Genomic DNA, 18,301 nt, shown 5'->3' with positions numbered 1-18,301 from the left:
ATGATGTAGGAAAATGCTCTGTAAAATTGAATATGCAGAAAGTCTTTACTCTATACCCAGAACTCGTTTATGTTAGCTTATCTTTATTTAGCATACCAAATCGAATGAGACAGAGGGATATAAACCTCTTGCCCTCTTTTAACCCACACGCCAGTTAAATACAGTTTATTAAATAAACATTAAGTTACAAATTTATTGCATTCGTCTAACTGTTCTCAGCTACTCTGCTTTTCTACAGCACTATAAATAATAAATTTACGATTTGTTTATGCTGGCGACATTCAAAATTTATTTGTTTTAATTTGATTGCTAATCAAATTTGCGTTCATTAACTAAAAACATAAAAACAGAAAAGAAAACAAATGAATTTGATAGTTAATTTGCACCTCAACTTAGCTGGAGGGTAAAATTTGAGCTCAGACATAAGCATAATTAGCAATGTGTCCCATGAAGACAATCGAATCTTTGTATTTGATGGCAAAGGCAAATGGATGATCCGCCTCAAATTTCTTCGAGCGCGAGAACAAGCCCTTCAAAACTAAAGGAGTGAAAACAAAGAGAGAGAGAGAGAGAGAGAGAGAGAGAGAGAGAAAGATAGGGTATTAATTGTCAAAGAGAAATATAGCAAGCTATAGCTTACCACCCGTCTCCAGAGGCTGCTCGACGCCCGCCTCAGAGACCTCCACATGGGCCTTGTGCTCGACGTTGTTGATGAAGTGGCTGACGAACATACGGTACATATTACCAAAGTCTCCCTCGCGGGAGAACATGGTCGTAACGCCCAGCTAGATAGAGAACAGATGAATAGATCAATAGAGTTAGACTAAGAATTTCTTGTACTACTTCAACTGCTATCGCACCTGCTTGAAAGGTTTCTCGAGGCTAAGGCCGAAAGTGACACTGAACTTGGGCAGCTCCACCTCCACTTTCTGCATGCTCATCGAGCCCAGTTCGGTGAGCAGATTCTTGCCCACCAGACTCTGTTGGAGGGCACGCAGGCCATCCTTGCGATTGGGCAGCAGCAAGATCATTGAGAACTCCTGATTTTGATAGGGCAACTCCAACACCTTGGCGTCCAGGCTGCTAACCTCGGCATAGTTCAAGTTCTGCAACGTCCACATGGTCTCCACATTGACGTTTTGGCCATCGCCCGTGCGGAAGCTGCGACTCTTTGTCTTTTCCAGCTTGAAGGCCTTCTGCCAGGGTGCGGAGAACGTGACGCCATTTACAATGACTCCCTCGGTGCGATCGTTGAGCAGCTCCGCCCTGAGTATGTCCTTAATCTGATTATTTGTCTTGGTCGCCACAGCCTGATTAATGGCAGCCGCAGTGCGCTTGTTGTACGGCGGATGAAAGTCGAGTTTCTCAATGTTCGAGTCGAATTGACGTTGAGCCACATCACGAAAAGAGTTCTTGAACTCCAGATTTTCGTTGATGTAGATGTTGTTGGCCAGCCGCAGATTGTTGTCGCGCGTCAGCGCCTGCTGGAAGCTGCCATGGCGCTGCGACACCTGATCCGCATCGCCAATGCCCAAGCGCATGCCCTCCTTCAGCTCTATGGCTGTCTGGCCCTTGGCCCCGAAGAAGGCCAGCGCCATCGAGGTCTGTATGGCGGCGGTGCCAATCACAACATTCTCATTGAGTCGCTCCGCACCCACTGCATTGTAGAGATCGGCAGCGAGCAGATTGCGATCTCGGGCAGCATCTAAGCCGGCCGAGGTTCTCGCTTGGCAGCTGCCGAGAATTGCCAAGGAAACTGGTGAAAAGTTTTATTGTAGTAGATTGCAAAATTCAGATGAAAATAAATAAATACCAGAGAAATACTTCAGAAAATAGGGCATATTTAAGATATTATTAAATATAGGAATACTAAAGTCCTATTCAATCTGACAGTTTACCAAATTTGCAGCAATATTTCTATAACCAAATAATTTTGTATATGTCTGATAATTATATAGAAAAGTATCGATTTTTTGTAGATAAATCTTTATTTAAATCTTGCTGAGACTTAACAAATATCTTTTCTCATCAGAGTCAGTTAATGCGATCTCAGATAAAATCTGATACTTGATATGCAAATCCAAAATTGATTTGAAAGCTGGTCCCAAACAAAATATTAACAGAAGCTAATCTTTGCAGAAAACGATCTGACAAGGTCTCCAAAAGTTCTGTAATATACCATCTAGAAATTTTAATAGCCATGAATCTTATCACGGGTTTGGGCTCTCGTTTGCCCACACAGACAGCTATTGTCATCATCAACATCTGTCACATAGATATATGCATACGAGACCAATATTTTGGAATAAAATTCCAATTAAATTATGTGTCGCGTTGTCTTGTTCGATTGTCTCTGAAGAGCCTTGATTCTGTTATGACAGACCATAAACAACCCATTAGTTCTCTTGCCTAGTTATACTGACAGAGATGGGGTATTCTGGCTGTGTCATAAAGTGAGTAACGTAGTTGAGAAGAATCGTATGCAGAAATACACATACATATATTATTATATATAATATATATATAATATTAACCTAATCTTAGCTAAATAATTTCTTATCTAATCTAACTAGACTTCCACCCAAAATATATTGCAGTGATTTGGTAGAGATGCTGCGCGTAGTTTAAGGCAGTAAAGCTACTATAGATCAAAATCCAATATAATCATATTAACATTGAACCACTTCAATAGAGCTGATAAGCTTTACAATATCAGTCAAGTTCATCTAATAAAATAAAACAAATATACATATTCAATGTATAAATTTTAGTGTCTAGGGTATTCAAATGTTGTTCATTTTCGTTTTGTGGTTTATTGTAATTTTTATCAATAAATCGAGCCATAAATATTGTCACTTTGCTTTTTCGTAGACTGAGACTGGTTTTTGTTTGTGTATGCTCGAGTACAAGTTTATAAAGATCTTATAGGCAATAATTGAGGCTTACGTAATAGGCACTGCACTGAGCTGAGCGTCATGATTGTTTCAATTTATATATATGCGAAATAAATACACATATATGTATGTGTGTATATATATTACTCTATGTGTGTGTGTGCTTTTAGAGAAACTGTTTTCGCTTGATTAATATTTTGCGTCGTCGCGCGTTGAGCGTCCGAATGTGAACTGAATTCGTGGCTGGCTGTGAGAGACTTTTGGAGCTGCGATTACGTCTTAGATTCTCGTAAATTAGTCGATCAGCTGGCTGGTTTTTTTTTTTTTTTTTTCGTGTGTTGCTTTGTTTACAGATCGTTTATCACCTTGACGGAGCGCTGATAAGCCGATAACCTTTGCGCTAGACTCTGGTCCTCGATTCTAGATGTCGACCACATGGCCCGCCAGTAGCAGGGTCTTCTCATTGCCGACGGCATAGAAGAACGGATGATTGATCACCAGGGATAATGTGCTGCGAAATAGATCGGTGAAGGCAGCCACTGAAGGGGGGCAGTGGACGGAGGGGAGAACAATAAAATGCAGCTGTAGTCAAAAGAAATACCAGTCTTAAGCTAATTTAAAGAGCTTACCAAAAGTTTGCTCCGCCTCACCGCCCGCCTCATTCAGCTCGAGCAGCACGGTGTGTGGCACTGCGGTCAAATGTGGCGCCGAGCTGGACAAAATTGAGCTGAACACATTGTGTAGCTGAGCCTCGGGTGTGAAAAGCTTGGACAGGCCCAGCTGCAGGCAGAGAGAGGTTTAATTTTATTATATACTATACACAGCTAGATTCAGAAACATCTTATATATATCATTTTAGAATTTAACTTACTTGCTCTAGAACTCTGCGCAGCTCGGTGTGGGCCAACAAACTGAACTTGGGCAGGGTTAAAGCGATTTTGCGTTCGCTCAGCATTCGACGTAGCTGATGCAGATCGATGCGTTGCAGCTGACGTTCCAGTTGGGCCAAGCCCAGCGGCTGATTGGGATAAATGATGAGCAGACTGAGGCCCGCTGTGGCATAGGGCAGCTCAACGGCGCAGGCATCCAGCGAGGGCAGCTCCGCATAGCGGAGGCGATGCTGCATGAACATGGCATCCACTAGCTTGGAATTGCGGCTGCCCTCGGTAAAGAAGTTGATGCGCTGCGTCTGCTGTGCATCGAAGGCCTGGGCCCAGGGTGCGCGAAATGTGAGCGCCGAGACATGCAAGAAGGGAGTGTCCGAGCCGCTGGTGGACTCCAGCAAATGGCTGCTAACCAGCTCACCCACGCTGTAGTTGCTGCGCCTCAGGAAGTCATAGTTAATCTGCTGCGCTGTGCTTGCCCAGCTGTCGAAGTCCAGACGATGCACGCCTATGCCCAAAGCACCGGCACGCGCCTCAAACTCATCCCGAAAGCTGAAGGTGTAGCGCTGCTGAGTGTAGAGCTCGCTGAGCAGTCGCAGCTGACAGCCGATGGCCACCTCCTGCTTCAGATCCGCCAGCAGCTGCCTGAATTGCTGCACCGACTGCTCCGGAGTACCTAAATATTGCAGCTCCAGAGCCACGCGCAGCTGCTGAGCTGTTGGCGCCGAGCTGGGCGTGACGCCAGCATAGAGCAAAGTGAGAGCCGTTTGCAGGAGTAGCGGGGAGACAGCGACATTGCTGTGTGGCTGTGCCAGGCCCAGACTCGTGGCCAGGCGCAGGCCAAAGCGTTCGGTAGATCCGCTTAAAGCAGCTGCCGGATTGCCGTTCGCACCGCTACTGAACAGCAGCAGCAGCTGAAGCACGACAGCTGTTACGACTAGAAGTCGTCTCCAGTTAACGTAGCTCATTGGGGGTATTTCCAAGCTTTAAATTGAGTTAAGATTTAAATTCAAGCTGATGCTGATGCTGTTGCTGCTGTTGCCACCAGAGCTCACACTCAATTAAAGAAACACGCGAGCCGGAAAATCAAAACAGAATGTAGCGGCGACACAGAGCAGGTTTTAGGATCTACAAAAAAACACTCAAAGTTGCTTTTAATTGAAATTCTGATAAGACAGAGCGAGCGAGAGAGGGTAGGTTGACTCCGCATGACAGCTGAATGAGATAGAATGATTATCTAGTAAGTGACCTAATTACCAGCACTGTCAAGATTTAAGTAGATTCCGCAGATCCATTAAAGCTATTAGAAATGTATTTATAATCAATTAACTTAAAGAGAGCGCAAGATTTGGAATACACTATGAGAAAAGGTATAGTGGATATGGGGTCTATAGAATATGAAGAATATTTCTCAGAGAGAATATATATTCATACCACATATAAATAAAAATATATTATGATTAAACTATATTGCACAAATATATTCTTGGGTATCAGTAAATAAAATCGTAATGATATAAAACTTTGGGAATAAGGTTTATTCTTTTGCAGAATCCATAATCCTGCGTAATCTAGTTTGAACCCCCTTTTTGCCGAGAATTAATTTGATTCCATTCCTTCAAAATAATAATAGATTTATAATCTGCTGTCTCAAATCAGAAAATTTAACTCACATCATTTCAGAGAATTTCAGCTTCGGTTTAAATACCTACGCGTTCAATGAGAAAAAACCCGTTTTTTTTTTTCTTATCAGCAACATATTTGCGTAAACAAACATCTACAATTGATGGTTCCAGTTCGTAAGTCCCCATGTTTTTATTCTACCCAAGAACTTTGCCAGTCCGTTGATTTATTATTATAATTTATTTATTTCTGTATTGTCGTGATGATGCAATGTCAACGATAGACGCTTCATTTGTCTCACTTTTAGTATTTCTCTCAAGGGGGTTTTTCGCCTTAGTCATCGGGAGGCAAACCTGTCGCTGGACTTTCCAGAGGCGCGTTGCATTGAGGAAGTTACGATTGATGAAATTTGCATTTGTTTATATGACATTGGCCATTGGCGTACGTAAAAGATTGTTATAGCTACCAGCGATCAGCTACCAGCTACCATTAATAGCTAGCCTAAGGGGCCTCTCTGCTGAGCGAAACGGGTTTGCTGAGCTTTTAGCGGGCAGAAACCAAAGGCTAACGATTCAGCTGGAAAAGGCACAAATGCTGAGCAATCTGCGAGGTGCAGCGCAAAGGTTATCTAACAAAATAAGTGTGTGTGTGTGTGTGTATATTAGAGTAAATGTAAAAATTACGAATACGTATTACAAATAGCAAATGCGTACAGTTAACTTAGGGGCTAAGGACGGCTCTACTGTCTAGCGTTGATCTGCGGCGGCTGGACCACATGCCCAATGAAGAGCACCGATTCAGGTGTGCGTATGGCGAACAGGAATGGATGATCGGCAATAAATTCGCGTGACTTCATTGGCAGCAGCAGCGGCACAAATTTGGCAACTATTTAAAGAGATGGCATAATTGAGTGAATTCTGAATTACAGTTGGAAGGCGTCTCAACTTACATGTGGCAGCTGCTGCCTCAGAGCCAGCCTCGTTGACATCAATGAAGGCCTTTTGCAGTATTTTTGACACTTTCACGGGACGCATCAGTATGGTATTCACCTGTGAGTTGGCAGTGAACATGCGACGCACGCCCAACTCTTGCAGCGGAAGCGTCATATCCTGTTCGAACTCAATGCGGAATTTGGGTAGCCGCACTGCGACCATCTCGCGACGTAGACGTGCGGCGATCTGATTTAGATCCGTTCGCTCTAGTTGCCGTTCCAGCTGTGGCAGACCATCCACCTGGTTGGGCAAGACGAATAGCATGGACACTTCAGTGCCGGCATAGGGCAGCTCGAGAGCTACGGCATCCAGGTCTGGCAGCTCTGCATAGGCGTACACATCGTCGTTGTACATCATGGCCACCGTGACGGCCTTGTTGCTGTTCACACGGAACTTGTCCGGCGTTGTATCCATGGCTGAAAACTCGTTTGCCCAGCGCGCCTTGAAGTAAATGGCATTGACCAGCAGTGCTTGGGTCTCATCGTCAATATCGTTGGGGCTGACCAGGTCGCGTATAATATTGCGTGTGGCGTCCGCTGCCCAGGCATTGATTCGGCTTGCCGTATTCGCCGATCGCTTCATGTTGACCCCCTCAATCTCCGAGTTGAAGTACAAATGGGCATAGTGTGCGTAATCGGGATTAACCATCGCTAGTTCATGGTTATAGAACAGCTTATTGGCCACGATCAGTTGAGCATTCTGCAGCTCTCGCTCCAGCTTTCTTACTCGCTGAAAGTCCATGGCTGTCGTCAACTGATTTTGATCGAATTGACCAGCCGATCGAAGCTCGGTGGCCGTTTCTCCAGCTGAGACGCCGTAGAGCATGGCCAGCATAGCGTGTACCGAGGAGGGCGAATAGACGACATTACGGTTAGCATTGTTGCGCGAGATGGGCTGAAAGAGTGTGGAGCTGAAGCGCTCACGGTAATTGAACTGAGCCGGCGGACGTATGGGACCCGACGGGCCTCTCGATTGACCAGCTGCTGACTGGTCGGCTGAGCCATCGATGCCAAGCACTGTTACGCTAGGAGTTCGAGATGCGTCCGGAGCTTCAACTGGAGCTAGCGGCTGGGCGGGATATTGTTGTTGCTGGATATTTGGTGGCGATGCTGCTGCCGAAACTGTGCTGATTCTATTCTGGGCCGGAGCCGCCACACGGGATCTGCTCTGTATCTGGTTGTCAAAGCTAGAGCGCCTGCTGAAGACGATGTTGCCATAGTCTATAATACGCTGTCCGTTCCCCGTGGCGGGTGTGAGGAACAGGCAAAGGCTAAGGCAGCTGCCCAGTAGAAGCAGCGCTGCTGATGCTGTAAAGAGATGAGGCAGAGAGCATTGGTTAGAGCTTCGCAAATCGGATATTGCCGCAATTGTTCTTAGCTTACAGTATTTGTTCGGCATGGCGATCAATTACTGCGGAGAGGGAAACTCGTTTAGCTGCTGCTTTATATCTGTATACACATGTATATATATAGATAAACTTATAAATATAATTCTTCTCCTCTGTTTTTTTTTGCGTCTCGACGCGATCGTCTGTTGGGCAGCTCAGTTCGACTGCAGCTTTAAAAACAAACTGAGCTTGGCAAAAAGTTGGAGCAGCGAGAATATGCGAGCACCTAGAAGCGAGCTGATAACCGGTCCGTAATACTGGGCACTCCCTGCACCGCTTCCCGCAGAACAGTGGGTGCGTCAAGACGAGCACTGAGCAAATATTTTCAAAAAAATAAAACTGAAACAGAAAATGTAAGAGAAACGAAACCTGTTGAGCGAAATCTCGCTCTTCGAGCTCTCCCACTCTCTCTCTGTATCTCACTCTCTCTGCTCTGCTCAGCTCTCTATTTCTCTCTCCTTCTGTGTTTCTTGGAAAACCCCGCTTATATTTAATTCTAATTACATAAATGAAAATATGCGCTACTGCAAGTCGATCCAGGGTTTTCAATTGGGTATTGGGGCGTCACCGTTTGAAATGTGAAAAATACGTGAAATTTTTCTAGGCGATTAACAACAGCTAACAGATCACTGACTCAAGCGGAGAAGGTTCAATTCATTGACTCGGACAAGTCGGCTCTTGGAAGATAACAAAAAAAAAAAAAAAAAACCAATTGGATCTTGTATATTTTTAGCATTCCCACCGGATAACTGAGTGCGACTCATAACTTCTCGTTTTCCTGTTCTTAATGACGTCAAATCTAATGCCTGCCGACATTTTTATGCGTCCATAGTCAAGTATTAGTCAAGACATTCCCCATTTAACCTGTTAGTAAATGCATTTCCTAACCATTTCGTAAGAGCTACACATAAATCGTATCGCGAGAACTAATTAAGTATTCCAAAATCCGAATGCGAGATAAAACTAGCGGTAGCGGTAGCAGAGACCTCACACGACCCTCTACTCTCTACGCCGTTCTTAATTATGTAAAAGCGAGTCTCAGTATGCATTTCATACGATATCAGACACACATACACACACACTAAGTGCCTGACCTAATTGCACGACTAAATGTGTAAACATAATTTACTCCAATTAGAGCCGATGACGCTCCGTGCCTCAATATCTTCCCCACATAAGTGAGCAATGCCACGCCCCCCGCCACGTAACGCCCTCTCTGTGTAGCGCATGCCGCCGACATCGTCGTTGCCTCGGAAATTGGGGCAAGTGTATTGGAGAACGTGCACAGCGCAAAGATATGAGCTCCATAAAATGCAATCAATAAATTTTTGTAAAATTCTAGAGCTGTTGATAGAGCTCGGCAGCAGGTTGTTGTATTAATTACGACGGCTGAAGGCGCAGAAGAAAGAGTTCAAAGTGAAACACGAAAAATGAAATAAAAAAGGAAGACAGTTTGGTGCCTGCTGCTTGAAGGGTTGTCGCACATAGCGAAACACAAAAAGTTCAAGTTATGCGAAACAATTTTTTGCTTATCTTTTCGCTTGACTGTTTTTTGTCATCTCTGTCATATTTGGACAGCTGTCTCGGAGGCACTTGAAAAAGATAATTTCATGCACTGCAAAAATTGAATTAAAACTTGCAGCAAACTGTTTTCTCAGACTTTTATTTGTTAGATTCCATAATATTGTTATTTATATATTTACATTTCCATATAAGTATATTATTTTCACAGTATTTTATAAACCTTTTTTTTTTTTTTTTTTAATATAGGCAATATATAATCAAACGACTGATATTATTATGTATTTCAACAGATCTCTGTTTTTATATAGCTTCTGAGACTGTTTGACTCTTGGAAGCAGTATCTATGTTGATTGATCCTCTTATAGATGTTTAGAGACAAAACAAGCATTGCCCTTTTCAGCTTCATATTACCAGTCATGTTTACTCGATGTATATGCCTTCCTTTCTATAAAACAGTATACCCTTTTCAAACCCGATTTAATGAGCAACAAATGTCGTTTATACCACATCGATCCATCATGCTCATCTACTTCCCAAACAACATCTGTTTATGTGCCACAGATCCATAAAGCAGAAATTATAGATATTACTAAATAAGTTCATGAATATTTATCTCAATTAACTTTATGGACATAAGACATATGCATAAAATAATGCTAAATAGCCAATCTCGATTTAATAAAATGCTCATTTAGATTATTGCCTTTAACGACGGCAAAGCATAGTGTAAACTGAATGTAAGTGGAATTAACTGAATGGCGATTGCGATATGCTCAACGCAAGACAGAGCTATGCCGAAGCATATGTGTGCACATATCTCTTGCAGGCAGTGTTCCAGTTGCGAATGCGATTCGGCAGCTGCATAGATAACATCTTAATAGTCAGGGTCAGGGACAAGGTCAAGCTGTGGGTTCAAGGCGCAGATTCACAGATATGTGCATGTTGCCACAATTTGTATGCAACATGTTGCCACTGTTGCTGTTGTTGTTGCTGTTGCTGCTGATCAACCACAAAGCAATTTGTTGGCTACACAAGCAAAAGCCGCAGTCGCACTTAATTAATTTGCGTGTTAAGTCAGTCGACCATTAAACTGATAGCCGTACGAAGCAGACTGAAGGACTGACACTGGCAGGCACTGTGACAGTGGGCTCGAAGAGCTCGCACAGTGGTTACAGTGGTTACAGTGGGTGCCGCGTCAGTCAGCTGGCTGCGCCTGCGCGCCGGACAGCTTTGTCATTTTCATTTGTGCCCCGTCAGCTGCAGCTGCAACTCTGCTGCTCTCTCTCTCTACCCACTCTCTTCCCTCTCTCCATCTCCCTTCTCTCTCTCTCTCTCTCTCTGTTCATTTCTGCATCTTTGTTGTTGGCGTTGCTTACAACAAAATCGCATTAAATTACACGTTTGCCGCACGATTTCATTTTGCATATTGTCGTATATATGCAAGTCTGTACCGCATGTTTCCCTGTATGCATATAATTACGGTCATAAATCAGAAAGCGTATTTGCAATCACAATATTTACACTTGTCCCTCAAATGTGCAATTGCCAATTTGCCAGTGCCAATGCTGGCTGCGCGGGCGGACAAGTTGCAACAAATTGCGTTGAGCTGTTGTTGAGGGGAGCGGCAAGAAGAAGTCAAATGTACAGTTAAGCAAGGTAAAGGCATGTCTAGGGTAAAGGTGCGAGAAATTCTTTCAAAATTCTACAACTGCAGACACTACTATGAAAAGAGAGCATTAATGGCCACTAAAGTCGTGGCCGAGGCATGCGGTTCGAGCTGGGAAAGGAAGCGGCTTTTGCATATGTGACTTGCTTGTTTCCCTATAGAATGATTCATAAGACCATCTTTGGAAACGAATATATCATGGAGTGTCGCTCTTTTGGCCATCTGAAGACAGCCAGAGATGTTGACTATATAAGCAGAAATCATTTGTAGTCATTGCATAAGCATATTCTATGTTGTTGCATGTCACGTAATAGTCGGTAGCTATCAAAATGTAGAGCTTTCTTAAGTCCCACAGTCCCCATCATTTTCCTGCTCAATAGGCTGTTAATTATCGTTTCAGAATTGTCGCCTGCTTAATTGACTTCCGAAACTCTGTAACAGCATGCATATTCTTGCATGCCTCGTTTGCTTATTGGCCAATGACATGCTCGAGTGCTGCATAAAGCAGCGAAAGTTTCATGAACTGCAGCTAATTGGCCTTCTAATGTAATTGTATAAAGAACGTGTTGTTATTTTTTCAAGCGTATTTAGCCAGTTTGGCAGGCAAGCAAATATATGTATGTGTGTGTGTGTGTGTGTGCGTGTGTTGCCAAGCTTGTGCTGCTGGCCAGACGTTACAGAGGAATTGCGTGCCTCACACTGCACATAAATACATATACATATGTATAAATATTATATATTATATCTACATACTCCCTTCAGCCAGCAAATGTTTTGCGTTCTTTTTTTAACGAGCTTGTTGAAAGTTGTTGCAACTGGCCGCAACTTGTCTGCTGGCTGCCGCATGCTGCGAGCTCATCTGTCAACTTGCCTCAAAGATCATAACTGCCTCTCAGCCCGGCTGGACCGCATCCGGAGTTGCATCAATTAAAGCGACATAAAAGTTCTAGGGAAACTATAATTTTCATGCAACTTAATCACAGCGGCATTTTGTGAAAGCCCATAAATCCAAGCGAAGCAACGATTCATACTCTGACTTGGACATGGACTCCGACTCCGACTCCGCCTTGGTGTTGCTGATGCTGCTGCTGTTGCTGTTGTTGTTGTTGTTGCTGTTGTTGTTGTTGCTGTGCTTATGCGTTTAGCTGCATTTATAGAAATTGCCTCTACCCCAAAAAGTGGACACGGATAGCAGCCAAAGCCAAAGTAGGAGGCGGACTAGGTCCGGTAGGGGGGTGGCTGGGCGGTAATCGCCGTTTAAATTTGTTCTTCGTGATGCAATCATTTTGATGAGCATCCGATGCAGCCGCATCTACAACTGCAACTGGTCCTAGCTCGCTGTCTCGCCCTCTCTCTCTCTCTCTCTCTCTCTCTCTGTTTCTCCCTTTCTCGCTTTCAATGTTCTTCTGTTGCCTGCAACGCTTCGTACGTTAGGCGCCATAATGGACTAAGCTTAGCACACAATCACACACACTTGCACACACTTACACAAACTTACACCCACACACATTTGGCCAAATGTTCGCACTGAGGTCAGCTACGCTCTTGGCCATTGTTCTGTGCGCTTTTTGGGTTGGTCTCTCTGTGCCAACTGCGCCGCCAGCTAACAAAGTGCTTTTTGTATTGCCCAATGCCGCTGCGAATAGGGTATATGCAGCTATAGCTACAGCATGGGCGAGTTCAGTTAAGTAGAGATCTAGAAAGGAAAGAAGGCCCGTATAGGCAGGAGACAGTTAGGAAAAGAAGAGAGATATTTTTTAAGGTGCGCCTAATGTTACTATGAAAGATTGCAAATTACTTTGTTTTTAGGCTAAACAATTTTAAAAAATATAATATAATTATTTGGCATTATATTGAACTATTGAAAAAATAAAATAAAAAAAATATATAAAAAATATATAAAATAAAATAATAAGAAAATATAAATAGAACTTTTACATTACAAGCCTTCTCAATTCAAAAGTTTTCAAAAGAGTATTTCGTAGTTCCATTTGGCACCAGAAATTTTCTAAATTTTAGCTGCTTATATTTTTGGTGGTCTCCTTTGCTGCGTGTTGTTGTAGCTGATGCCATTGTTGTTGTTGTTGTTGCTGCTGCTTTTTTGTTTTTATTGATCCAAATTTGAGGTTGCAAATTCGTTAGGCCAGCGTTTCCTTATCGCCCAGCATTCCATGGGCAGCCAAATGGTAAGCATAGGCTTAAGCGTAAGCCTAATGATTGCGCCGGCCAGCCTCTCTTTAGCCAGTTTGTTGTTTCAAGCTGGAGTCGGGCCTGCAGCGTGGCCAATTGCTATAATTTGGCCACGCTGCGACTGTAAGTTCGGGACAAATGTTGGTGCTTAGATTTAAATAAACAAGCTGGCAGCCAAGTTTGCCAGGCCGCCGACTAATGAGCACAAAGATTTGCGGCAATCATGTGGCATGGCCGTTAGAATTCCAATCAGTTAACGCCTAATTGAGGCGTTGCCCAGCCTAGCCACGCCCCAAGCAGCATGTAACGCATGTGCATGCATACATACATACATACATATATATAGATATTTAAGACACGATTAACCGGCGAATAAAAAGTGGATGTACTTTGTATTATTTTATGCTTTTTATGCTGTTTCGCTTTTTGTTTTCGTGTCAATATATCAAAATGCGGAACCCGTTCATTAGACCGACCGCCAGCTGACGTGCCAACATGGCCCAACAACAACAAAAATGTTTCAGACACAATATAATAATGATGAATTGCGGTATTATCGCACGGTAATACCCGGTAATACCCTAGGCCCCACTAAGAAAAACACAGAACCAAAAAAAACTGGAGCAGCCGCACGAACATGTAAAAGTGCATGACAGAGACCCAGAGGCTCAGGCCCAGACCCAAGCCCAAGCCCAAGCTCAAGCAAGACTGAAGAGCCAAGACCCAAGAGCAAATACTAAATTGGCAGACGGGAGACACGAAGGTCTTGCCACAACAGTCTCGAGACATGCGGCACGTACTCAAAATGCATCGACAGCACATGGAGCGGGGCACACGGCAAATGGAACTAGACCGAAACTAGAATTTTATGCTCTGACTTCGCAAGCGCTGATGATTTATTTAAATTGCGAAAGCCAGCCCGAAGAATATGGGCGACACGTAGTGCTGGCCAATTTCCGCGACAGCTTAATTGAATTAGGCCCTGGGAAATATTCGTGCACCCAGACAACAAGGCGTATACGCAATGCGCAATTGGAAAACTCATTTGCAGTTGCAGCTCTTGTGGCGGCACACCCAAAAAAAAAAAAAAAAAATAAATAGAAAATAAAATAAAACTCAAATAAAAATAAAGGCGTTGCACTTTAACATTTGTTGCCACAGTTTGCCACAGACTCTGGGCAATTAAAGCTGGAGCTGTTTTTGTTTGTCGCCCAAGAGCAAGGCGAAGCCCCTCTCTGGCTGGGGGCAACAACCGAGAGCGGCGGCTCGCCAATGTGCATCCGAGCGCATTGCAATCGCATTTGACATTTAGACAAACAGCAAAGGCAGCTGGCAAACTGGCAAGCTGGCAAAGCTAACTAACTGGCAAGCTGGCAAGCTGGCTAACTGGCAGAGAGCAAAAGCAATTTAAAAGCTGCAGGGATTTGGCCAGAACTGTATTAAGGCCGCTGAGATTGAGGCCTGACTCGCTGCCGCACCTTTGGCGGCCTGTTAAACTGGCCGCTCAGCCTCGACTAGCGATGGCCGATATAGTTTAGTGCGAGGACAAGACAAGACTAGGCGTAATCGCACGAATCACGAAATAAGATCGGACACGAAAAGGTTTTTAATAGGAAATAGTTCCTTGAGAGATTATTTATAGGGAGATTGACATGGCTAAGTTTAAGAAAGGCAATGTCAAATATCTAATAAAATAACAAAAAATTAAAAATAAATAAATAAATAATATAAAATAATTATATAAATAGTTATATAAAAACAAATAAATTAAATACATATATATATATTTTATTTTTATAAATTTCATATTCATATTTTATGGAGTGTATATATGTCACAAAATCAAATATAATAATAATAAAAAAAAAAAAAACAAGTTAATAAAAAAATAATGAAGAAATAACAAAAAAAAAATCGCAACAAAAATAGAATTAATAAATAAAAAAATTCAAATTACCCCTTCAAAAGCTTATTGCACAATCCCATGTCAAAGTTCCTGGTAAGCAGCGGAAGTGTCCATAATTTTCATTACATCAAGAGTCCATCATTTTCGATTTTTCCATGTATTATCACATAAGTTGCTCAGACTCTTGCTTTTCATGCTGTTTCACAACATACTCCAAATAAAGTTCGGATCACGAACATGTTTTCTTAAGCGTGTCACGCAGCGAGCACTTGAATCGAAAAGAAAACCAGCAACAGTTGCTGCTGCTGTTGCTGATGTTGCTGCTGTTGCTGCTGCTGCAAGCCGGCAAACAGTTTTGACAATTTGGCTGCAACTTCTGACTATTTGTATAATTGGCATTTCTAATTTATCAAATCTTCAAAATGTGCCGACGTCAACGCAAGCGCATTGGGAATCGCCCCAATAGAACAGGCCATTATGTTAGCTCGCAGTTGGTAGCAGACGTTAAATTCACGATCAGCACTGAGCTCTTGTATTTGGTGGGCAGTTGAGCGTGAGTAATCAGAAAGCCAAGCGCGTTGCATAAATATATATATACATATATATAATGAAACTGGTTTGGGCGGTCAGAATAGACATAGATACATGGATACACAGCCGCAGCGAGAGTCAGAGCCAGAGCCAGAGTCAGAGCCAGAGCCACACAGATACAATTGCAGCTCGAATGAAACCAGTGTTGCCATAATGCTTGTCATAAATTCTCCAAATTACCCAACACGTCGCGCAATGTCGCACAGTTCATATATATACATACAGTTCATATATATACATATATATGTATGGGTCTCTGGGCCTTGGAGTATCTGCGCTGATTGCGAGTTGTGTGACAGCGTGCGCTAAATTGAGTTTATGTACTTCACTTGCTTAAAGGATTAATTGTGCTCGGGCTTAGGCGCCTGATTGAATGCGCAGTCGCAGCGCAGCTTTGTGTCAGTTCATCAAAGCCGCTGCGATGCCTGATACCCTGCAATTTGACTGACAGCTGCAGCATGTTGTGAAAGTTAACTCGAGTTCAAGTCAATTGAAGCTCGACTTCAATTAATGCCAGATTGAGTAAAAATTCATTGCGCGCTTATTTTACAGCGTCAATTGAAGTTGCGCCGTAAAAATTTGGAATATTATGAATTCTGAGGAACGAATGAGGCATGTTTTACACAGCAGAGCATAATTAGTTTTTATGGTTTTTGAAAAGCATATTGCGCTGTTCGCTACACGCTACTAACTTGGCCAAGAGCAGGGCTTTAACAAATTGCTGGAGTTTATGGGCCAACATTTTCGAAACATTTGCGTTGCGGCCACTTCAAGGCACTCACTTCGTCGTCGACAGTCCCAAATGTCGGAGACCTTTTCGCTTTGTAGGCAGTAGCTCAAGTTCCTAGCCAAGGCCCACGCGCCTAGCCAAATCGGCTGAACTGCTGAAGGCCTGCCTAGCGGAACGCTTTACCGTTGCTGTGGGCTTGTTGCCACCTTCTTATTGTTGTTGTTGCTGCTGTTGTTGTTGTAGTTGGCCTTTTGCATGTGGGCAACAAACACACACGCACACAGACTCAAGCATTCGGCACTCGCAAAGCGCGATCGTATTCGCTTCAGCACTGGCTACCATGTATCCATCCATATTCATGCGCATTACGCACATTTGCGTAACAGTTTCAAGTGCACGAAACTCTGTGTGTAGTTGAGACTTGAGAGTCTCAAGTGCGAGGCGAGCACATCCGAAGTCATCAGTCGTCAACAAACTGTTTATACTCTGTAAAAAATGTTGAATTTTCGGAATATGGGCTAAGCTCTATATATGAAAAGAGAGAAAAGGAGAGAGAGAGATTGATAGAGGGAGTGAGGCTGAGAGATAGATAGACAGATAAAGAGAAAGAGGGAGAGAGAGGGAGAGAGGGAGAGAGAGAGAGAGAGAGAGAGGGAGAGAGAGAGAGAGAGAAAGAGAGAGAGAGTGAGAGGGAGGATATAACATATGTATGTAAATGTATGTAAAAGGAAGTGAAGGCGAGATAGAAATAAAGAGATACTGGGTGAAAGAGAGAAAGATCTATATAGTTAGATAGGTTGGGGGAGAACGAAAAAATGATTAAATATATTAAAATAGGGAAAAGAAACAAAAAATGCAGTCATATATGAGTATATCAATATTATAATACTTATTTATATATACGTATACTTTGAATTAAATTGGATCGCCTATAAAGCAGGCACATTAAGTTTTCGACAATTCATTTCACAGGGTAAGTCTAGTCTGGCATTTGCCACACGCACAGTTAACTTGTTTTTTCTTCTTCTTGTCTCGAAAAACTCGTGTTGTTGCTGGTTCTCATGTTGTTAATACACATTTATATTATGGCTGTTGTTGTTGTTGCTGTAGTTGTTGTCAGCATTACGCAGCAATTCCAAGTTTTTCAAGTGCTTACAAAACTTCGAAACTCTGAAATTGTGTGTTTCATTTCTGAACGCAGCAGCTCGCACAGCGCGAAGCCGCGCGGGTAATGAGAGAGCAGGGAGTAAGTACTCCATTGGCTCGAACCGGTTCTCATTGTGCTAAAGCCATTTTATCCAATTTAAAATTAACTGTGTTTTGATTAATACACCATTATTGAGCGCTGCATGTGTCTATAAATTAGTTGCATGTATTTGTGTATGTGTGTGTGCGTTAAATTTCTAATGAATATGTTAAATGATGGCCGCATGCAACAGCGAACCATCGATGGCAGCTGCTGCTAGAGCGATTGCAATTGCAAGGCTTTAAGCTAAAATTCGAGTTATTTATGAGCAGTTTGCAGAGCTAATTGGCCTAATTATGGTGGCGGCCTAAACGCTGCAGCAACAGCCCATCAATTGCAACCAGCGACTACAATTCACACTTCCGCAATTGCAGCGGCTTCAACTGCCGCAGAGTTTATTTTATTTTTTACGGTTTTATTTTTATTTTTATTTTTTTATTTTTTGCTTTGTACCTTTAGCGATTGGCCTTAACGGCAAACAACAAAGGCTGAGACACCAGCAGGCAGCCAGATACAGAATCGCGGCTCAGCACCGCAGCAGCCGCTGGCCTGCTGTATGTCTGCCAACGTCGTGACTAATTACATGCGACATAAAAGCCAAAAGGAAAGGAGTCGGCTCAAGCGACAGGCTCTCCCATACGTAATTGTTGATACAATAAAACGAAGAG

At 43.0% G+C, this 18,301-nt stretch overlaps 4 protein-coding genes across 4 annotated transcripts in view; 1 reads left to right on the top strand and 3 right to left on the bottom strand.

Moving 5' to 3' along the window:
- The window catches only part of LOC6578741 (protein prickle), an 80,151-nt gene that overhangs the window by 1,905 nt on the left and 59,945 nt on the right, over window positions 1–18,301 (top strand). The window lies entirely within an intron of this gene.
- Window positions 266–3,036, bottom strand: LOC6578750 (serine protease inhibitor 42Dd). The gene is made up of 4 exons (XM_002004622.4): window positions 2,947–3,036; window positions 861–1,756; window positions 641–785; window positions 266–538 (listed from the first exon to the last, which is right to left on the bottom strand). The coding sequence occupies exons 1-4, from the start codon at window positions 2,975–2,977 to the stop codon at window positions 417–419; spliced, it is 1,194 nt and encodes a 397-aa protein (XP_002004658.2). The 5' UTR covers window positions 2,978–3,036; the 3' UTR covers window positions 266–416.
- LOC6578749 (serine protease inhibitor 42Dd) lies at window positions 2,794–4,808 on the bottom strand. Its single transcript, XM_002004621.4, has 3 exons — window positions 3,766–4,808; window positions 3,524–3,674; window positions 2,794–3,433 (listed from the first exon to the last, which is right to left on the bottom strand). Exons 1-3 carry the CDS (start codon window positions 4,744–4,746, stop codon window positions 3,315–3,317), a joined length of 1,251 nt encoding a protein of 416 aa, XP_002004657.1. The 5' UTR covers window positions 4,747–4,808; the 3' UTR covers window positions 2,794–3,314.
- Window positions 6,043–7,956, bottom strand: LOC6578748 (serine protease inhibitor 42Dd). Its single transcript, XM_002004620.4, has 3 exons — window positions 7,776–7,956; window positions 6,351–7,700; window positions 6,043–6,286 (listed from the first exon to the last, which is right to left on the bottom strand). Exons 1-3 carry the CDS (start codon window positions 7,789–7,791, stop codon window positions 6,141–6,143), a joined length of 1,512 nt encoding a protein of 503 aa, XP_002004656.1. The 5' UTR covers window positions 7,792–7,956; the 3' UTR covers window positions 6,043–6,140.

Source organism: Drosophila mojavensis, unplaced genomic scaffold, assembly GCF_018153725.1.
Source record: "Drosophila mojavensis isolate 15081-1352.22 unplaced genomic scaffold, ASM1815372v1 contig_80, whole genome shotgun sequence".
Lineage (NCBI taxonomy): Eukaryota > Metazoa > Arthropoda > Insecta > Diptera > Drosophilidae > Drosophila > Drosophila mojavensis.
This window is presented reverse-complemented; position numbering and strand designations above follow the sequence as displayed.

Bases quoted from the DNA above. Each gene is read 5' to 3' on its own strand.
- LOC6578750 (XM_002004622.4), bottom strand. From the start codon at position 2,977: ATGACGCTCAGCTCAGTGCAGTGCCTATTAC. The intron at 786-860 runs GTGCGATAGCAG...TTCTCTATCTAG, and splicing joins TCGAGAAACCTTTCAAGCAG to CTGGGCGTTACGACCATGTT. The intron at 539-640 runs GTAAGCTATAGC...TCACTCCTTTAG, and splicing joins GCAGCCTCTGGAGACGGGTG to TTTTGAAGGGCTTGTTCTCG.
- LOC6578749 (XM_002004621.4), bottom strand. From the start codon at position 4,746: ATGAGCTACGTTAACTGGAGACGACTTCTAGTCGTAACAGCTGTCGTG. The intron at 3,675-3,765 runs GTAAGTTAAATT...CTCTGCCTGCAG, and splicing joins TGCGCAGAGTTCTAGAGCAA to CTGGGCCTGTCCAAGCTTTT. The intron at 3,434-3,523 runs GTAAGCTCTTTA...GCCCCCCTTCAG, and splicing joins TGAGGCGGAGCAAACTTTTG to TGGCTGCCTTCACCGATCTA.
- LOC6578748 (XM_002004620.4), bottom strand. The intron at 6,287-6,350 runs GTAAGTTGAGAC...CTCTTTAAATAG, and splicing joins TGAGGCAGCAGCTGCCACAT to TTGCCAAATTTGTGCCGCTG.